The sequence below is a fragment of the Anguilla rostrata genome, chromosome 1 (assembly GCF_018555375.3).
Source record: "Anguilla rostrata isolate EN2019 chromosome 1, ASM1855537v3, whole genome shotgun sequence".
In the NCBI taxonomy this organism is placed as follows: domain Eukaryota; kingdom Metazoa; phylum Chordata; class Actinopteri; order Anguilliformes; family Anguillidae; genus Anguilla; species Anguilla rostrata.
This window is the reverse complement of record NC_057933.1, coordinates 9,321,876-9,340,050: the sequence shown is the minus strand read 5'-3', so window position 1 is coordinate 9,340,050 and position 18,175 is coordinate 9,321,876. Positions and strand designations below refer to the sequence as shown.

Here is an 18,175-nt window from a genome sequence, read left to right as displayed (position 1 = left end):
ACTGAGGTTACGTGTCGTCTTCGTTTCTTTTCCTGATTGGGCGTGTCTAACATGTTAATGCGTTATGATTGGCTGGAATGTTCAGTGTGAGTTTTTAAATTCGTTTTCACGCCACTGCTTGAGCTGGATACCTGGATAAATGGTGTATTTGGTAAGCATGTCATTCTTAATTCATTTTGATTGTTGTTTTATGTAACCAAATAGCGAGTCATAATTGAAAATACACTTGCTGATATTCCACAGTTTAAATTTGGTTCATATAAATAACTATGTGTGTTTTAGCATTAGACTACGATACAATAATATTTAACTTACATAATCTTGTTTTAACTGGCTCACTAGCTAGCTAGACTAAATCGTTAGCTAAATTTACCGAACGTGTATAGCTTGTAAGTGGTGTTACTTAGCCAGCAATCTAGCTACGTTTGCTAGCACGACAGTTTTGCCTGATCTAGACTGTTTTGAGAATTTAGCTACAACATTAGACTGACGTTATTATCTTATGATGGGCAGTACGTTATCAAAGAATACTGTAATGCAACAGTCGTTTCATCGGGTAAGATAGCATTCGGTTGGAACCTCTCGATAAGAATGTAGGTAGCTACATTGTTTTCCTTTTCTAGTTAGTCAGTTTACCTAACGTGGCTAGTGACAGCTGTGTAAAAGTTGAATATTGATCCAGGATTTGCGTTTTGATGTAGAATCTAAAATGTGCCATGTCCCATTTGTAATCCTCAGCCAGATTCAATGAAGACCACCGAGTTTGATTCGTCTGATGAAGAGGAGGTTGGGGAAGAGCAGCAAACTCCACTGGAAATTTCCTGGTAATGTAACAAATTTGTGTACTGAGGGCTGCGACTGTTTCAATCAGCAGTCATTTTTATAATCCTCTGAATTTCTCTGAACCAAAATTAATCAACTGCCTGGTTAAATTTCACACCCTGCAACCAATTAAACAATATATAATAATAGATCTGGATTTGTTTAATGACATTCAGAGCTGATTATACAGACGTGTTTTTAATTCTCTAAAACCTCTTTCCTTTGAAAATGTGCAAAATATTTATAGGAACAGACATTTTGGTTAATATTGATCGTTTTGTGGGAGGAAAATAAAACAAGAAAAAATACTGACTCAAGTTTAGAACAGTTGTAAATTGCATTGAATGCTTGGATGCCTATCAGTGCTTTGCTAGCAGAAGTATTAAACCATAATTTGTGGATATATTTAAAGGCTACCCCTGTCAGTTGTGGAGTGCTCCCAGTTTCTTGGAATCTGTGCTTTGCCAGGTAAGAAGACCAGTAAATGCTTTCATAAAAAAAAAAAATTACCACAGTTTTCCCCAGTGATCAGTAAAGTACAATTCCTTTTAATCTGAACAGGATGCAGATACAAAGAAGTCAGAAGGAACCTGCAGCGGGACATGGGTATGTTGTTTTCATAAATATTGACTTCATTAAAATCCAGTTTAATGTTGACAGAAGAAGTGTAGGCTTTCCCAAATGGCAGCTTTTGCTGCCCTGTACTTCAAAACCCAAATCTGTTGCATTGAATCACAGGAGTTACGATTCTGAGCTTTACACAATTTAAATTAATAATAATATTTCACCTGAGGGCTTAAAAGTAAAAGACTGGTGTGGCCTGATAGGGTGCTGGACGGTTGGTAACGGTGCTGCCGTCAGCTCCGGGGCAGAGAGCGGCTGGGTGGGTGGGTGGTTGTGCCCGTGTTTTTGGATGACACTGTGTGTCCCTTCGCCCCCGTCAGGAGAGCTGCAGGCCCAGGGTGTGCAGGACGTGTTTGTGCTCTGCACCCGGGGGGAACTGCACAAGTACCGCGTCCCCTGCCTCCTGGACGCCTACCAGCAGCGCGGCCTCAGGGTGCACCACCTGCCTTTCCCAGACGGGGGCGTCCCTGAGCTGGAGCAATGCTGCCAGATCCTGGAGGAGCTGCTGCTGAGCATCGAGAACAACAGGAAGACCATCATCCAGTGAGTTCCTTCTCACAGTTTGCCTTAGCAGCTTTTCTGCTGTCATTCTGTACAGTTCTGTAATAAGTTGCGGATGGTTTGGCAAATCCTTTTTTTTTTTTTTTTGCGTGATTATGGTAGTCGTCCATTTAGTCTGTATTTGGTAACTTGTCAAAATGTTTATCATACTGGGGCAATTTTTTTTTCTTTCAGTTGCTATGGAGGCCTGGGTCGCTCTGCATTAAGTAAGGATATTTACTTACCTAAAGTTGATGTAAAGCAAAACCTGTAGAAATCTGGTAGATGTGTAAAACTGAGTAGAGTCACCAAATTTTAATTGTTCTAGTCTGAAACAAATTAACCTGTATACGTTTCTTTGAATGTATGCATGGGTAGGAACAATTTCAAGTAAACTGTGTGACTGCGGCCTCATCCTTTGACTTCATAATGATCCCCTTGAAGTTTCTCTCATTCGCATGCCATCTCCTTACAGTCGCTGCATGCCTTCTGCAAAAGCTGTCCGTCACCATGACGCCCGACAAAGCCATTGAGATCCTTCGACAGTTGAGAGGGGGCGGGGCGATACAGACGGTCAAGGTGACTTGTGTGCCACTTTTGTCTTGCACGCTGTGAGGGTTGTCTTCTCATTCAGTGTTTTTAAAAATAAAAATAAAAAAATGTATTACTTGGGCACTTCAAAAGCAATCTTCAGGTTTTTATTATCTTTGTCTTTCTGCATTGAAGCAATACAACTTCCTGCACGAGTTCCGGGAGAAATATGCTGCCCACCAGCAATCCAAAGAGGTGCCGTGCGAGCGATGCCTGTCTCGATGAGTTCACCTGCACCAGGAGTTCAACCGGTCTGACGGCTGTTGTGGATTTCATAGTAATCTCTAATGCAAAAGCAAATTTAATAGGTATTTGTGTGTATGATGGGGGTAATTTATTTCCTTCTTGAATATTTTTTTGGGCTTTCCCTGCAATGTAATGCTTTTTTCTTGTTTCCATGGTATTTTCTCTTCCAGCACTTTACCAAAAAAAAATGGTATTACTTTTAAAATAATTTAATATATTTTCCTATAGAAAAATGTAAATCGCCACATTTTTTTGACATATATATTTTTGATTTGAATACTTCATGCAGAAATGACAAAACTCCCAAGCATTTATGTGACACTTCTATTTTCTCCTGCACGATCTAATCTATACATGCTTAAAATAAAATGTATAATACATTTAAGAGAAGTTCAGACGTTGGGTTTGAGCTACCTTACACGTTTGTGTATGGCCTGTAATGGCATTTTTCAACTGGCAAAATGTGGTTTTCTTCAGGACTGCAAAGATGTTAAATCAACATGCAGGTACTAGTTTACTTGCTTGTAGATGTTTTAAATGTGTATGTATATTTTATCTGGGTACCTGACAATGAATGCATGTGCATTTTGTGATAATGGTTACATTTGAATGGAAGCATATAAAAGTGGTTGTACGTGTGATCAGGTTTCTGAATTAAATGAAAATAAAACTATTGGTTAATCTTATGGATATTTTTGTGAAATGTATGCACAAATTGGAATTTTGTCGAGGGAACCCATGGCTCAAAAAATGTTAACCCCCTTCTGACTTTAGGACTACCAGAGCTATTCTCTGAACTGTATAAGTTCTTATGTAGTTCATTTGAACTATCCCTAGACTTCTGGGGGGTCCCTCCAAAACATAAAAAATTCACGTGTCAATACACCCGCACATGATGTCCATAGACATTTCCAAACAGAATGACAAAGTAATCACAAAAAAACGACCTTTAAATGGTCAGGAACAATGATCTGTTAAAATTTAAAATCAGAAGTTTTTTAAATGAGGTTAAACGGGATAAAGGAAGTCCACACCATGGCTGTACTGGGATTTATTTGCATTTTAATTGATTCATTTCAACTTCCAATCCTCTACCGTATCTATAACGTCTGTATCCGATCTACATTTCAGTAGTGATTCAAATAACTATTTTCACATTTACAGAATACAAGATTCATGTGGTCTAACACAACGGTTTCCATTATTTTCAGGTTACTAGGAAATTTCACTTTAATGGCAAAAAGTTCAAGGATGACACAGTCATTGGCAAATTCTGTGTAGTTCCCTTGTGACCCTGGAAAACTTTTCTCTTATGACTGAGCCTATACACCACTGCCAAACATTCCAGAAAGAACAATTCAGAATGTCATTATATAAATGTCTTTCATGAGAGGCATTCTAGGGAGTGTTAAGGTACTGATAAAATTGTAAACAAATATAATTGCATTCAAGAATGCTGTAAAATTAAGTGACTGTACACCCGCCATTCCAAAGCGTAGGCTTGTTTTAGTTATGGGACAGTTCTCCTGCCATTGATTACTAGAACACCAAAGTACTTTACTGGATCTTAATGGTCATTTTATAAGCTTTGGTTTGAGTCCCAGGGGACTCAATTCCTTGTGACAGCAAGGTGTCCCTTACTTAAAAATTTCCAAGTAAAAATTCTGGCCCCTAGGCAGTCCGTTACATATCTATTGAGTATATAATAAAATAATTCAGTATGGTGTGATACACAATAGCATCAAGGTCACCCGTATCATAAAACATTTAATTCCTGGATAACCATTCAGAAGGATGTTAGTACGTGGGCATTTTGAAACATTAATTTTCTAACACAAGGTCTTGATTTTTGGTTCGTCATATTTGAAAGCATATTCCGATTTTCAGCAGGTTCATCCAGGAGGGTTTAAATTAAAATTCTTACATTCTTGACCCAAGAAAATCTGTAAATTATACTGTCACCATGCATTACGTAGTTTATCAGGCGATAATCATTACAAAATGCATTTGAATTGGGTGTTGCTTTTATTAACTTAGAAAAACAGCTGAAGTCAGATAAAATGAGGTCCAAGCACAAGTTATCACGTAAAAGAGCTTAATTCAAACACTCCTGGACAACAAAATAAGCATTACATAATTACTACACAGTAATTTCTCAAGGGGGGTGTGACGCTTGCAAAACCGCTTGGGAACAGTTCTTTTTTTTTTTTTTTTAAAGACATTTGCTTCATAATGTTCTGATACAGTATTCAGACAATATAAAAAGAAATTGACTATAAAACATCTTTTTTTTTTTTTAAATGCTCAACAACAAATTGCCAATGTGAGTTTAAACATAACACTTCACCTGCTTCATAAAGTCCAAAAAGAAAAAAAGAGAAAACTTTGTAAAGTCAAATTTACTGAATTCAAACACACAGAAGATGCCCAGGCCTATTGTTGGTAATCTTCTGTCCTTTAAATAGAGTAAGAGAGAGCTGCAATAAAAAGGTGGTTGTGGCAAAAAATATTTGAATGGACATTTTTTATTTTTTTTAAGTTTCTGTGATTGATGCTCGGGATGTACGTGGGGTTGAGTTCATTATCCGTTTATCGTTTGCCACCGAGGGGAAGTCTTCCACAGCTGTGGTTCCAACTCTGAGTTAAAGTCGTAGACTTTCTTCCCTACATGCACTCCTGTCCTCCCCTGTCAACAGTCAGTTCCGTTTAGGAGCTCACCAGAACGTAGATCATCCTAAAATAAAAATGAAAAAAAAAAGTCATGCCTGCATCATCAGTGTTAAGATTAAAATTTACAATACATCAGTTTAAACAAAGGTTAAAAAAAAACAGCCACTGGTCTACAGCCAGTTTAACCAATGTGACAGGAAGGGGCAAATGATGAAAGCACTTCTCAGTTAGCTGCAGACAGTTTGTGAGGCTTTGCTTAAACTGATTTAAGTTCCTAAGGCTAACAGTACAGGTCTGCATGACTGGGGAGTCCTGGGTGCACTGAAATTCTCGCATTGATTCCATACGATTTGAGATTAAGAAAGACACAAAACACAGCTGTTCTACGGAGTGCATGGAGGTTCTTTAAAGCACCAGGTTCCTGAGTGGGCTGCCTTCTTAAGACAGACGTGCGAAACCAGACTTACCCATAGAGATAATAGAAGAAGGAAAGGAGGTAGAAAGCCAGCTTGCACCAGCCCTCTTTTTGACAGTATGCCAGGATGTCGGCGTTCATGATCGTAGTTGGGTCATAGAGTCCCGGGCCACTCATCACAGGCCTGCTCGTGTATCTGAGTGGGCAACACATTAAATTTTTTTTTTTTAAAGTCAAGATTTTGGATTTGGATGGTTTCACAACTTTATCAAATGCCAGATAAGTGACAGCATCATTCTAACTTTGTTGAAAAATATAAATTTCTAAATGTGTTGGAACAAATGTAATTGTTTTGTAACCCCCCCCCCCCCTTTGGACTTGCATCTGCAAATGTACCCCCAAATTATTTTAGTGACAGGCTTTTGAAAATATACTTGTATAGGTATGCTAAGGTAGATTTAAGTCGAGAGCAACAGTGTGGTACAGAGCAGTGGTACCAGACAACCGCCTCCACCAATCAGCACACACCGACACAGTGACAGGTAGCAGCTGGAGTGGGCGGGGTCTGATATCGGCAGGCTGATTGGCCGAGCACGACACCTACCTCCACACGTGATAGGCCAGCAGCGGCATGTTGAGCCCCAGGGTGAGCCACTCGGCCGCACACAGGAACATCACGCAGAAGAACACGTGGATGAGGTACTCCGGGAGCACCAGCTGAAAAACCCAGCCCGCATACATTAGTGTGTCACACCCAGAACATGAGCAGGTCCCACCAGAGCCCCTCCCTCAAGTGCCTGTGCGCTTAGAAATTAATCTGGCTCACTCTCAGCCAAGCCACTCAATTTCCAAAGCCAAACTGAGGGCAAAAATTATTTTAAATGTCAGGTGCAAATTATGACAAATTAAGATTCTACGCATCATAGATTTAAAATGTATTATTTTATTATGAGAAATATAATTTAGATGGATATACTATGCCTACATATATATTTTCTGTATTCCAATAAGTCCTGTGACCATTATTAATTACACACCACTAACAGCAGCACTGTTTCCATTAGACACAAGCTACATTGAAATTCAGTGTAGATGCATGTGCAGGAAAATTCATTATCAGCTGTCTGTTTAAATCGCTCGCAACCAATTTCCTATTTCAAATGTTCCTCATTGTCTAGCTCTTGTTTGAGACCGCTGCTGTATCTAACAGTACATCTTGCAAGCCAATTATAATGTGTGCACGTACACAAGTACACCACCTGCTGTGGAACAGTACTTTGTAGTACAACAGGCTTGCACTAGAAAACGGTAGCATTGTACTGTCAATCAGCGTGCTTTAAAGAAAATAAATAAATAAAATGCTTTGCTGCTGTTAATCGTCCTTGAACTGCTACTGTATATAGGAAAAATAAAAAGTTCTGACCAAAGAGCTCCACATATTTTTGAGGTATACGTACATACCAAGATACCTAAATTAAAAGCTTGGTTTGAGCACGTATATCAAGCTGTTCACTGTTAAAACTTGTCCATGTACTTTAAAAATGTAAGCAGGTGCAATAAAGTACAAGGTGATGCAACAGAGGGGCATGTTTAGCTGTTCAAAACAGTTTGACTAAGAATGATGCTACTTTATTGGGCAGAAATCTAAGCAAAAATTAACAAAAAGGAGTAAAATATTACTACATCTCCACTCTCATCACTGAACACAGGGGTGTTCTCTTTATTGGCAATATGGTAATGCTGGTAATGGTCGTTACCATGATAGATATGACTACGGAACAGTTTTTAACTTTACTTCCGAGATGAGAATATCCACTTGTCATTTTTCATCATAATTTTATTCTGAGTTTAGAATAACTCTGTAATAACTCAACTCCCCAATTCTGTGTTTCATGCAGGTCCTATTTGCTTATGACTCCCAACAGCTAAAATCATGGCAAACCATGCTAAAAAGCCATGGTTCAATGGTGCAATCCACAGTAGTAAAAGTAGATAAAAAACAAATCATGGATGCAGGTAATATGCACCTGTCTGGCTTCTAGCCATTACACAAAGGCAGCATTTTCCCTATCTCAGATAATTAATTTAGTAATGCGACTGATCTTCAATCATGGCCTCAATTTAAAGAGAACGGCCATTTTAATTCATTAATAAAATATTTATACCATAAAATGACTTGACATAAATTTTATTAGTACTGGGTATTACATACATTTTATCGGAATAAACATCGCTGGTAGCCATAGACCAGGCAGAACCTCACCATTTCAGTTATTTTACATTCCATTATAATAACCAATCCACCAACCCTCCCACCACTAGTCAGGACAGAAAAGTACATTTGGACAATAACATCAAAGCTATGGAATGATTGTACTGCAACAATTAGTCTGGCTATCATTTAGTAATTTCAAAAATATATATCTAGTGGAATTACAATATTATTTAAAAACTACTTTAAAAAGTCTTACCCAATGTTAACTTAAGACATTTAGTCTACAACTGTGGCAGACCAGTAATGCAGTAAGCTCCAGAAACCAATAAAAAGCAAAGGTCTAAAGAGCTTTGGTGGTGAACCCTTCCCCCATGTAACCACCACAACAGCAGAGTACTCTAGATCAGGACTGACCAGTCCTGTTCCAGGAGATCTACCGTCCTGTAGGTTTCCACGAAAACCCTAACAAAGCACACCTCATTCCACAGCTGGAGATCTCATCGAGCTGCTAATCAGTAGAATCAGGTGTGCCAAATTAGGGTTGAAATGAAAACCTACAGGACAGTAGATGTCCGGGAACAGGGTTGGGCAGCTCTGCTCTAGATAAATAAAATGTGTTGTTGGTGTAATCGGAGACCTGGTTTAAAAAGCAAACCGGTGTGACTAAATTCTGAAGCTTACTGTGCACTGGCAGGACCTCTCAGCACATATCTGATGCATAAAAACGCACAATATATCAGAAAGTATCAGAGACACAGCCGTCCTCCCTCCCCCCAGCAGGTAAGGCGGGTTTTAACAGTCAGAATTAGAAAAACGACCCCACCCCCCCCCGCCCACAGTGTGAGAGATGGGCGACGCACGGAGCACACACTCAGGGGGACGCCATGCTATGTGCGATGTTCAGACTGGGCGAGAAGCTCGGACTGTCGGCATGGAGACTGGGACGGTGTTTCGGCGGCAGATGGAGTCACCATGTGAAAGCCATGCACTGAACAGTGAGGACCACCGGCAGCCCTGGATGCAGCTCTACATGGGAAATGTGTGGGACTCGTGGGGGGGTCGGAGGGGAGGGCGTGAGGGGGGGGGGGGGATTCTACAGCCCTGCTCTGCAGTTTCTAAAAGGGGGTTGAACACATCACTCCAGAGCACAATCTGAGGGGAAAGGTACACATTGGGAATGCAAGTGTCGAATGTATTTCTAGTTATAAAACGTAGTTTACACTCCTGAAAAATAAATAATTTTTAAGTAAATTTAACTAATGCCACTACTGAGAATAACAGAAGAAAAAGAACGTTTATCATTATATGTACTGAGCCTGGGAAATTTTGACCTTAAAAATCCATTAGAAATGAAGAGCTATTCTGTTTTCATCAAACAAGTTCAGAATTTTGTATTTACAGCATTTATATTTATACTGAAACATTTTTGGACAAATACAATAGTTTTTTTAAACTTCATATAGAACACCCCAAGGCACAAAGAGATCAACTCCTTCAATTCGAGTGAATCAGGGCTGTTCTATGCACAATTATTATTATAATTATTGTATTATTATTATTATTATTATTTTGTAAACCCATGCCTCAAAATCTAATTCCTCATATGCAGATATTTTAAAGCGGAAGTGAGTTTAGGAAACGTTTTCAACCACTGATACGCAGCCAGGCTGTCCCTCCTCATCTTTGCCATCCGATCAGGTGGCCCCTTTAAGAGCACTGAGCACCGAAGTGTAGCCCAGCCATCTGTCCCGAGCCCCTCGCTGATACAGATTTAAGCTGAGGCCCGGCTTTACATTCACATAGCCTTTCCTTACCGCTAAATCCACCGTGTTGTTAGCATGTTTAGGACAAACTAAACGCCAAAACTATTCATTTCAAAAGGCACACACCGCGTCCGTTTCAAACGTTATGAAACGTGGACATAAAGTATTCATCTGTATAAGCATCTTGCAGCTGCAATTCATGATGGTGCTGATCATCAGATTTTCTAAGGTTTGCACATCTCAGAGAGAGTGAAGGCTCTCGGCCTAATTTCCCTACACACATCCAATATGCAAAACACCTGAAAGCAACAATACTGGTCTAACTATGTACATTTGGGGGATAATATAAACAACCCTCCAGCCTGCCCTTGTAAACACTTATTTCTATGGCGATCCCAAGTGGTGAAACAGGCTTACAATTCAGGATTAAGCAATGATTGCACCACAGTTCAGACAGTGTAAGCACAACCATGTAATCCAGTAGGCCTACACTTCTAAATCTAGGTTAAGAGATTCCCCTGAAATAACAATTCCTCCTTAAAATGCTGTGGTAACCAGCACAACTTGTCTCTAAAACTAGCCTATGTTTTAAAGAGCAGTTGCATTTTATAAATGTGACTGAACATTTGAATACACACTTTATATTACCGATATCCTATATTTGCCACACGTTAATAATCCTTTTTTTTTGAGGGGAGAACAATGCTCATTTTTCTAAAATACATCTATTGCCATATGTTCCTCCCAGGTGAGTTATGGGTTCTTGCCCCCAGCCCACAAGCATATATTCAAAAGTTTCTTTTAGCTTAGCTTTTCTCTCTTTCATAAAATAACCTAAACTAAGCCATGGTCTAGTTTAAACATTGCACATACTTTTCAAGTTCATTTATCAATTCTGTGTTTTGTAGTGCGAGTTAATGTATATAAACTCCACATAACTCTGTTAGTGTTCCTGTGCAAATGCTCATTGCGCATTTTTCTCAGTGCTTTTGTCCAGCTAAGCAGCGTCCATTGGGTTATCTGACGCTAAGCTTGTGAAACTTTGCTTTAGTTTGAAAGATCCTACTGCAGTTCTTATCAGCAATGTCAAAATACTTCCTTGCTGCACATCTGCAGCTAGGCTTCTGTTTGTCAGGAAAAGTGATAATTACATGTCACTGTTGTGGTTGATAACATGTGCACTATTCAGCTATATCTGATTATGAGAATTATAGTATATAGGCTCTTCATGTGGAGACCTATAACATGTCCAAAAGATTCGTACTAATTGCCTTACAGAATCCTGAAACACCTAGCTTGACAGGGCTAAAATTTTGTATGTGGACCGTAAGATAACACTGTATACAAACAAAGGGGAGGTTATTAGAAATCATGCATGCTCCGAGCATTTGCAAGTCTTTTCAGTTAACAGTCATTCATTCTGGAAACTACATTACCACAAATAGAAAAATGGTATTAAAAAATTGCAGAAGGGTGCAGCACACTTTAGGAGAATCCTAAAAACAAACTATCAATGTCCTGCCCCAAGAAAACACAAGTCAGCTTTCATCAAGTTTCTTAAGCATTCAAACACTGCTTATTTAATTTAAATCTTGAACTTAATTCCAAGAGCTTCATGAACAAAAATAGGGCAGTTCCAAAGGGAAAATTTTAACACTTCTAACACTTCTTTCATTTGAACCGAGCTTCGAACCTTCCTAAATTAGAAAAGACTCAGGTCTAACAGTTTTCCAAGACAATTGCATTAATGTGCAGATAAATGAACCTCACTTCTCTACCCATCCCCCTGCCCCCCAAACAAACAAAAATAATTATGAAAAACACTTAAATGGCTGTTCAATAATAATTACAAGCAGTGGACATCACAGACTATAAAACTACAGTAGAAGCTCCTCTCAATCATAACTAAATGCAACTGAGACAAAGAAGCCCAGTTATGCAGAGAGAATAAATGCATGTGACAAGCTGATGACTGATGCATTGAAGTTAAAAGCTATTAATGTTTGCCTGGTGTTCCATGAGGAGAGAAAGCACTGACCACATGGCAAAAAAATTAATAAATCAGCGTTTGGACTGGCCGCTGAATACTAAAACCTACTCTGCAGACATACACAGCCTTTCATGCAAGTTCCACTGAGCTGCACAAGCCTAATTCCACGTAGCAATGCAGGAGATGATCACACAAATGGACCGAGCTTCTAGTTACCACACACATGAAAAAAGCATTTGTCCCACTGCATTAAATGTTAAAACTAAAGCAGCATAAGGTTAACTGCCTTGTGAAAATCAAATACTGTATTTTTGAAACTACTACAGAGGAATAGCTACCAAGTGAAGGTTCGAAGACTTCGGGTCAGCCCTGCACAAACCGAGGTAGTACTCTGTGTGGACAGGTTCTGCTCTGTAGCAGCTGATTGGTGCAAACACTACACTTTAAGTTTTCTAAAGCCCACAGCCCTAGTACATAACTGTATGAAGCATGCCAAAGGATTTCACGGAAATAATTTTTTTCTGATTAGTTAACTGAAAAAACAGTTGCAAACACTCCCCCGTGCAAATGACAGACTGGAGACTGAACTGAACTGAACGGGCATTTAACTAAAAACTGGTACAAACCTTTAATGCAATTTTGACTCTTTTAATCTTTTTGAACTTTTCAACTGTCTTTGTGCCGTAAAACAAAGATGCAAAAAGCAGATTGAGGAAGAACAGTTAGTGTTGGACAGCTGACAAGATCACATTAGATTAATAACAGTCCGAATATCAAGCATTACAGTGCAGAGAAGTCCAAAATGCAACTAAAAGGAGGGCAAAAGGACAGAGAAACAGTCTTGAGAAATAAAACAGCAAATCAGCATGCTTTTAAAAAACACACACTCCATTGCAATAGCTTACCGGATTCAATGTGTTACACTGATCTATCGGATTCTTGTAGTCTGTCTTCAGTTCATCAAATGCAATTATCTGTAAATAAAATGTTTACATACATACATATGTTTACGTTTTTATGTGATATATATTCATTCCAGATAAATACATTTTTTGTTCCCACTTAACAAGTAACTTGTTTGTAAAGACACTTAAAGATGAATACATTTGAATGAACAGGCTACGGCTTGAAAATTTGGTGCCTACAAGCACCATCTGCACTTCTTATTTTGCAAATGTTCAACAACTGCTTTTGAGGTTTACCTCAATAACCATTGGGTTACTGGATACAAACATAAGGTGGATTTAGATAATTTTTCCCCAACATACCTGTGAGAAACTATCACTATCAGGAACGCTGACTTCAGTTATCAATTCAGGAAAACTTTTTATGTTATGCACATTTTGCTGGATTTTCTATTTGTAAATCAATATATTTCCATACTAACCGTTTAATGAGCTAAGTGTAAAGCACTGCCTAAACAGAATTTCTTGCAATGAAAGTCATTTCTGTGGATGGAAATTGGAGTCAAGAAGGCATGTGCCTTCATATAAATTACAAAATAGACAGAATTGGGCCTGATTTCAGGCACCAAATATTCAGTTACAGTTGCTGAACATACCGCAGCATCCCGCACACAGCTTAATCTGATGGTGTATTCCTTGAAGCTTCTAGCTAAAACGAACCAGTTTAATATTTCAGGCTCGTCCCATACATCTTGCTCTAACTTTGGCTAACTACAGCTATCGATATAACCTGTCTACCTGTCGTCGATACCACAGGATTCCGTTAGCTAGCTTTTTGTTCTCACTTACTTGATAGTTTGATATCTTCCCGTTTACAATGTATACAACGACTGAGTAGCTAGCTAGATGAAAACCGTACGTCCAGCTCGATGAAAGCTTTGTCAACAGCCCAACCGATCATAACACATCACCGCTAGTCTAACTGGGTAGTGCAGAGATCTAACGTTATCCATCGTCACGTCAAAGGCGAATATAAGCTAGCTAGCGCCAACTGTCAAACACCTTATTTTTTTCTCCAGGTAAAGATAACTTTAATATCAACGATCTGGTCTGCACTTGCATAAACGAACACGAGGCTCTCTTATAAAGCTTTTATATTAGCTGGTTGGCTGAAATCGTGTCAAGCAATATAGGGCCTAACTTACTAGCTAACTGAGAAGCCAACTTGGCGTTGTTGGCGCTAACTAACGTCTGATGTACCGGCCAGGCCGTGTGGCTGCCCGTTGAACCAGACTTTGACGAATGGGCGTAGCTAGGCTAGCTAACGAGCACTAAAAATGTTAAATAACTTAGTTGCTGTCTGAATACCTTGTATTTTGCGTCCAGTACAATCTGGCTTGGCTAGAGACCTGTGACTGACATCGCAGCAACCCTCTGTCTAAGGGAACCACAAACATCAGCTGCTTCTGACTGTTCATTCAGTAGCTAGCGACACAAGGCCTCTTGTCAAGCCAACCCGAGCGTGGCAACGACAGCGCTAGCCAATTTAGCTTGCTCCCTGCTAAGCTAGCTAATCCTGGCGAGAAAGGACATGCTCACATGCGTACCAGAAACTCTAGCCTTGTGAGATCTGTTCATGTCATACATACAGCAACACAAACACAAGTTAATCAAAACATTTGTCTGGCTGACACATCTACAAACCACGATGGCAATCGTGATGCGTGTAGGTGCTTTCCATTCATTCCAGTATTCGGTTCACGGGACTTCATTACATCATGTACGGTTAGTTATGTCGCTAAAACCAACCTAGTTGGCATCTTTATCCATAATCTACCCAAATAAAAATAAAAAATTTGCAGTGCAAAAACATAGATTTTCACTTACGTGCCAAATAGCGAAGAAAATGAGAGCTGCAGTTAGGAGCAATGCTAGCATATAACAAAAGGCCGCGAATGTGAACGCCATTTTTTATTTTGCTAATGTAGCCTAGAGACCCGTCACCCGATAAGGGAAGCGCGACTCTCAGCTCGCCAGGCAAATGAGGGAATCACTGAGCAATGCTAAACGCTGTAAACTGGTGCTGGTTAGGAAGAGGGTATTTGAGCATGCGCACTGTCATGTCTGTTGTCCGCAAAAAAAGCAGTGGCGCACAACTCCGATCCTGGAGGGATAATCTGCGTGCTGGTTTTCGTTCCAACCAATGGCCTTAGTTTTAATTTCTGGCAGCTCTATGAACTATATGCTGGGCGATTCCTGTACTGGAGAACAGTAAAATCCGTAGGACTTTTGGTTTCACCATGCAGAAATTACAGAAATTATTACTTTTTATATGTAGTCCTCATTTCAGGGCAACATCATGTTTGGGACATATTAATGTTATGTACATGAAAGTAGCCATGTAGTACTTAGTCGCATATTCTTTGAATGCAATTACTGCTTGAAGTCTGTGACCCATAGACATGACCATGTGTGGGGCTGGGGGGGGGGGGGAGGGTAGTTGCCATATGTTTTCTCTTCAGCACATGGAATTCCAAGCACAAAGTAACAGAGTATGTCCACATAAACACAAAATAAATATTGACTACACAATACACAAGAGGCAGACATTTTCTCACTTTTATTGGAATTTCTGCATTCAGTTACATTGTACAGAACAAGACTAAGTACAGATATTTCACAATCAATTCACAGACTGAAAGTTCAAAGGTCAAAGGAAGGGTGTCTGATATAATGCTACTTTTAAAAAAGTAATTTAGCATTTGATTTTGGAAGTAACTGCTCTAATGTAAGAAAAATATTCAGAAAGAGATATTAAAACACAGACTCAATAGGCCACGCATTAGTACAATACCACAAAGGTAAGAAAGCTGCTCAGTTTATAATGAATGTAGATGATGCCATTTCAGGAATTCACTGTTGAAGGTATAACCACACAATAAGGTAATTCAGTTTCATTTTCAATTATTTCCTTTCAGGCAAATTTAATAACAGGACATTATATTGGCAATGTCATTCTATTCATTCTTCTGGAGGAAATCTGAAATCAAACTAGATAAAAGAAAAGGGGAAAAAAGAAATCCGCACAAACCAGTGACCCATGCCCTCAAAAATGACTTCAGTAAAAACAGTGTTTAGATCCAATGCAACTAAATATACTAGAAGAAACACATTGATTTCATAAACACCCAACATATTTAGCAAATTATTGCTTGTATCAATAAAAACAAAAACATTAAGATTTTTTGGAAGTATACCGTAAATGCATTTGCTGTGTAAATGCGTAACAAGAACTGACTGTCAAAGCTCATACATTACCTATGTCGTGAATTTTTAGTCAATGAAGTACAGTACAGCTGGGAAAGCGAAAACACAGGCACGTGCGCACGCACACACACACACACAAATTACTGCAAAACAAAATATATTTATTAAGTATAGCTTTCAGATAATCCACAGGACATTAGCAAAAATGTTAACTGGATCTCACATTTAGACCTGTTAGTTGTACAAGGCAGAATAAAACAAAATCATGGCTATAATTCATGCTGACTGAAAAGAGTAAGTCCACAAAGAAACAGGTTTCAAATTACTTGAAATTCACTGTCATTAGTTAATGTGATCGTTCAAAGCTTTACAAATATTATTAATATGATGAACAAGAATCTCCAACATTATTTCAAAATAACAGTTTTATTGTCAAGATGTTATCACCCACCCATAATTACCTTAAAATATTCATGCTTGCCAACTGACTGAACCTCAATGCCTAACTTATTTCTACTCAAAATATACATTCTTGTTTATGAAGTTTTAAAGTTCCTGGAACTCCCATTTTAGTTTTTTAGACTGTAATTTGGATTCAAAATTTCTGAGAGTAATTATCATTTGGTCCATACTGTCTCTTTTATCAAAGAAACATATCTCTGATCAAATATCAAGCATTGAGACATGTGCTGTTTATTTTCAGTAGAAAACAGAAACCAAGTAAAAGGTCACAGTTTTACCCTCAAAATAAACAGCATGCTTTCATACATGCATTCCACCACTCTGCACAGTGTAAAACTATGGTTTTTTTCATTTTCTCCGAGTTATACCAAAATAATCTGAACATAAGTAAAATGTTCAGAAGAATATATGAAGCAAAGTTTTGTGATGCTCAAAAATTCACATATAAATGCACTGGACATCAAACAGAGGAGAGGAACTTTTACCATTCAGAAGAGTTCTAGCAAACTCATAAAATTGTCTTATATGGACAAAGTTAAAATTTTGTGCAAAGAATTAATTGTTTTGAACACCACACAAAAGTAGATATTTAGTATTTTCAGATATAGATGGACACATTACCTCAACATTATGTTTATTTCAATCTGATTTAAAGCGTTTTCTCCCCCCATGAAACGTGTATATATGTATACATGGCCATATAAAAAGCTTTGCTTATCTAGCCCATCAAAGCAATAGCAAACAAGTTTAGGATGTTAATTTACAGTATAAACAACAAACCAGTAACTCTGTTCTGTTGAATCTTGGTTATGGAATTAGTAAAAAAGAGATATTAAATACCGTTTAAAAGTGCTTGTTCCTTGTTTGGTAAATTGGTCCCACTTTTATAAAATGCATTAGCATCTGTCAGCTAATGGGCATTTGTCCCATGTAGCACTGTAATGAAAGTACTTTAGGCCTAAATTGGTGCTTCCAGTGTTTTTGATGATCAACAACCAAATAAGCCTTTTATTGTAGTAGTTCACATTAGGACATTAGGTTGATTTGTCAAACAAACCAAGATTGTCAAAGTAAACTCAGCATCGCTGATGATAAAGCATATTTTCTGAAACAGTATCACATTTAAATTCTCCTCCCATTAAAATTACAACCTCAGGCACAGAACCATTATTTCCAGTAATGCAAACTGATGAAGTATGAGACTTCAAAAAGGGAATAAATGAAAAAGGAAGTAAAATATACATTTTGCTGGAAATGGCTATAAAATTATTATTTTCTACTCCCACATTATTTTAGATCCCAACAATTATTAGGCATTAGTATAGAATTAAAAAGACAAACGGTATTTATTCATATCTATCCATTTTAACAAGAACAAAACAAAATAAAAGGAGCGTTCCAAAAAAATACTGAGACGTTTCCCTTCATACTATTAAGTTTGACAGAAACTCAGAAAATATATTAAATGACCATAAATTTGAACTGAAAAATTCTGTATTAATCACTTAAACTGGCATGAGTCATTTTGATGTTTATGATTATGAGGCAGTAGAACAGTTATCCAGTGTTTACCAGATTGAGATGGATAAGCAATAACAAATGTTTAACTGAGGAAATCTGGGATGCTGCAGCTATGTGGTTGTAAAAGAGTGATTTGCTAAACAT

The 18,175-nt window shown here is 38.3% G+C and overlaps 2 protein-coding genes across 3 annotated transcripts; one reads left to right on the top strand and one right to left on the bottom strand.

Annotated features, from left to right (window-relative positions):
* The first annotated feature begins 6 nt into the window (after positions 1–6).
* Positions 7–3,509, top strand: cdkn3 (cyclin dependent kinase inhibitor 3). Of its 2 annotated transcripts, none has more exons than XM_064320845.1 (8): positions 7–151; positions 739–824; positions 1,235–1,290; positions 1,384–1,428; positions 1,767–1,989; positions 2,182–2,213; positions 2,462–2,565; positions 2,713–3,509. In XM_064320845.1, exons 1-8 carry the CDS (start codon positions 140–142, stop codon positions 2,800–2,802), a joined length of 648 nt encoding a protein of 215 aa, XP_064176915.1. In that variant the 5' UTR covers positions 7–139; the 3' UTR covers positions 2,803–3,509. The 2 variants fall into 2 exon arrangements, with proteins under 2 accessions (XP_064176915.1, XP_064176907.1); XM_064320837.1 differs by lacking the exon at positions 7–151 and adding an exon at positions 521–556.
* A 359-nt stretch (positions 3,510–3,868) lies between these two features.
* On the bottom strand, positions 3,869–14,865 carry cnih1 (cornichon family member 1). Its single transcript, XM_064320856.1, has 5 exons — positions 14,669–14,865; positions 12,782–12,850; positions 6,513–6,625; positions 5,961–6,104; positions 3,869–5,557 (listed from the first exon to the last, which is right to left on the bottom strand). Exons 1-5 carry the CDS (start codon positions 14,747–14,749, stop codon positions 5,530–5,532), a joined length of 435 nt encoding a protein of 144 aa, XP_064176926.1. The 5' UTR covers positions 14,750–14,865; the 3' UTR covers positions 3,869–5,529.
* Between the last annotated feature and the right edge of the window lie 3,310 nt (positions 14,866–18,175).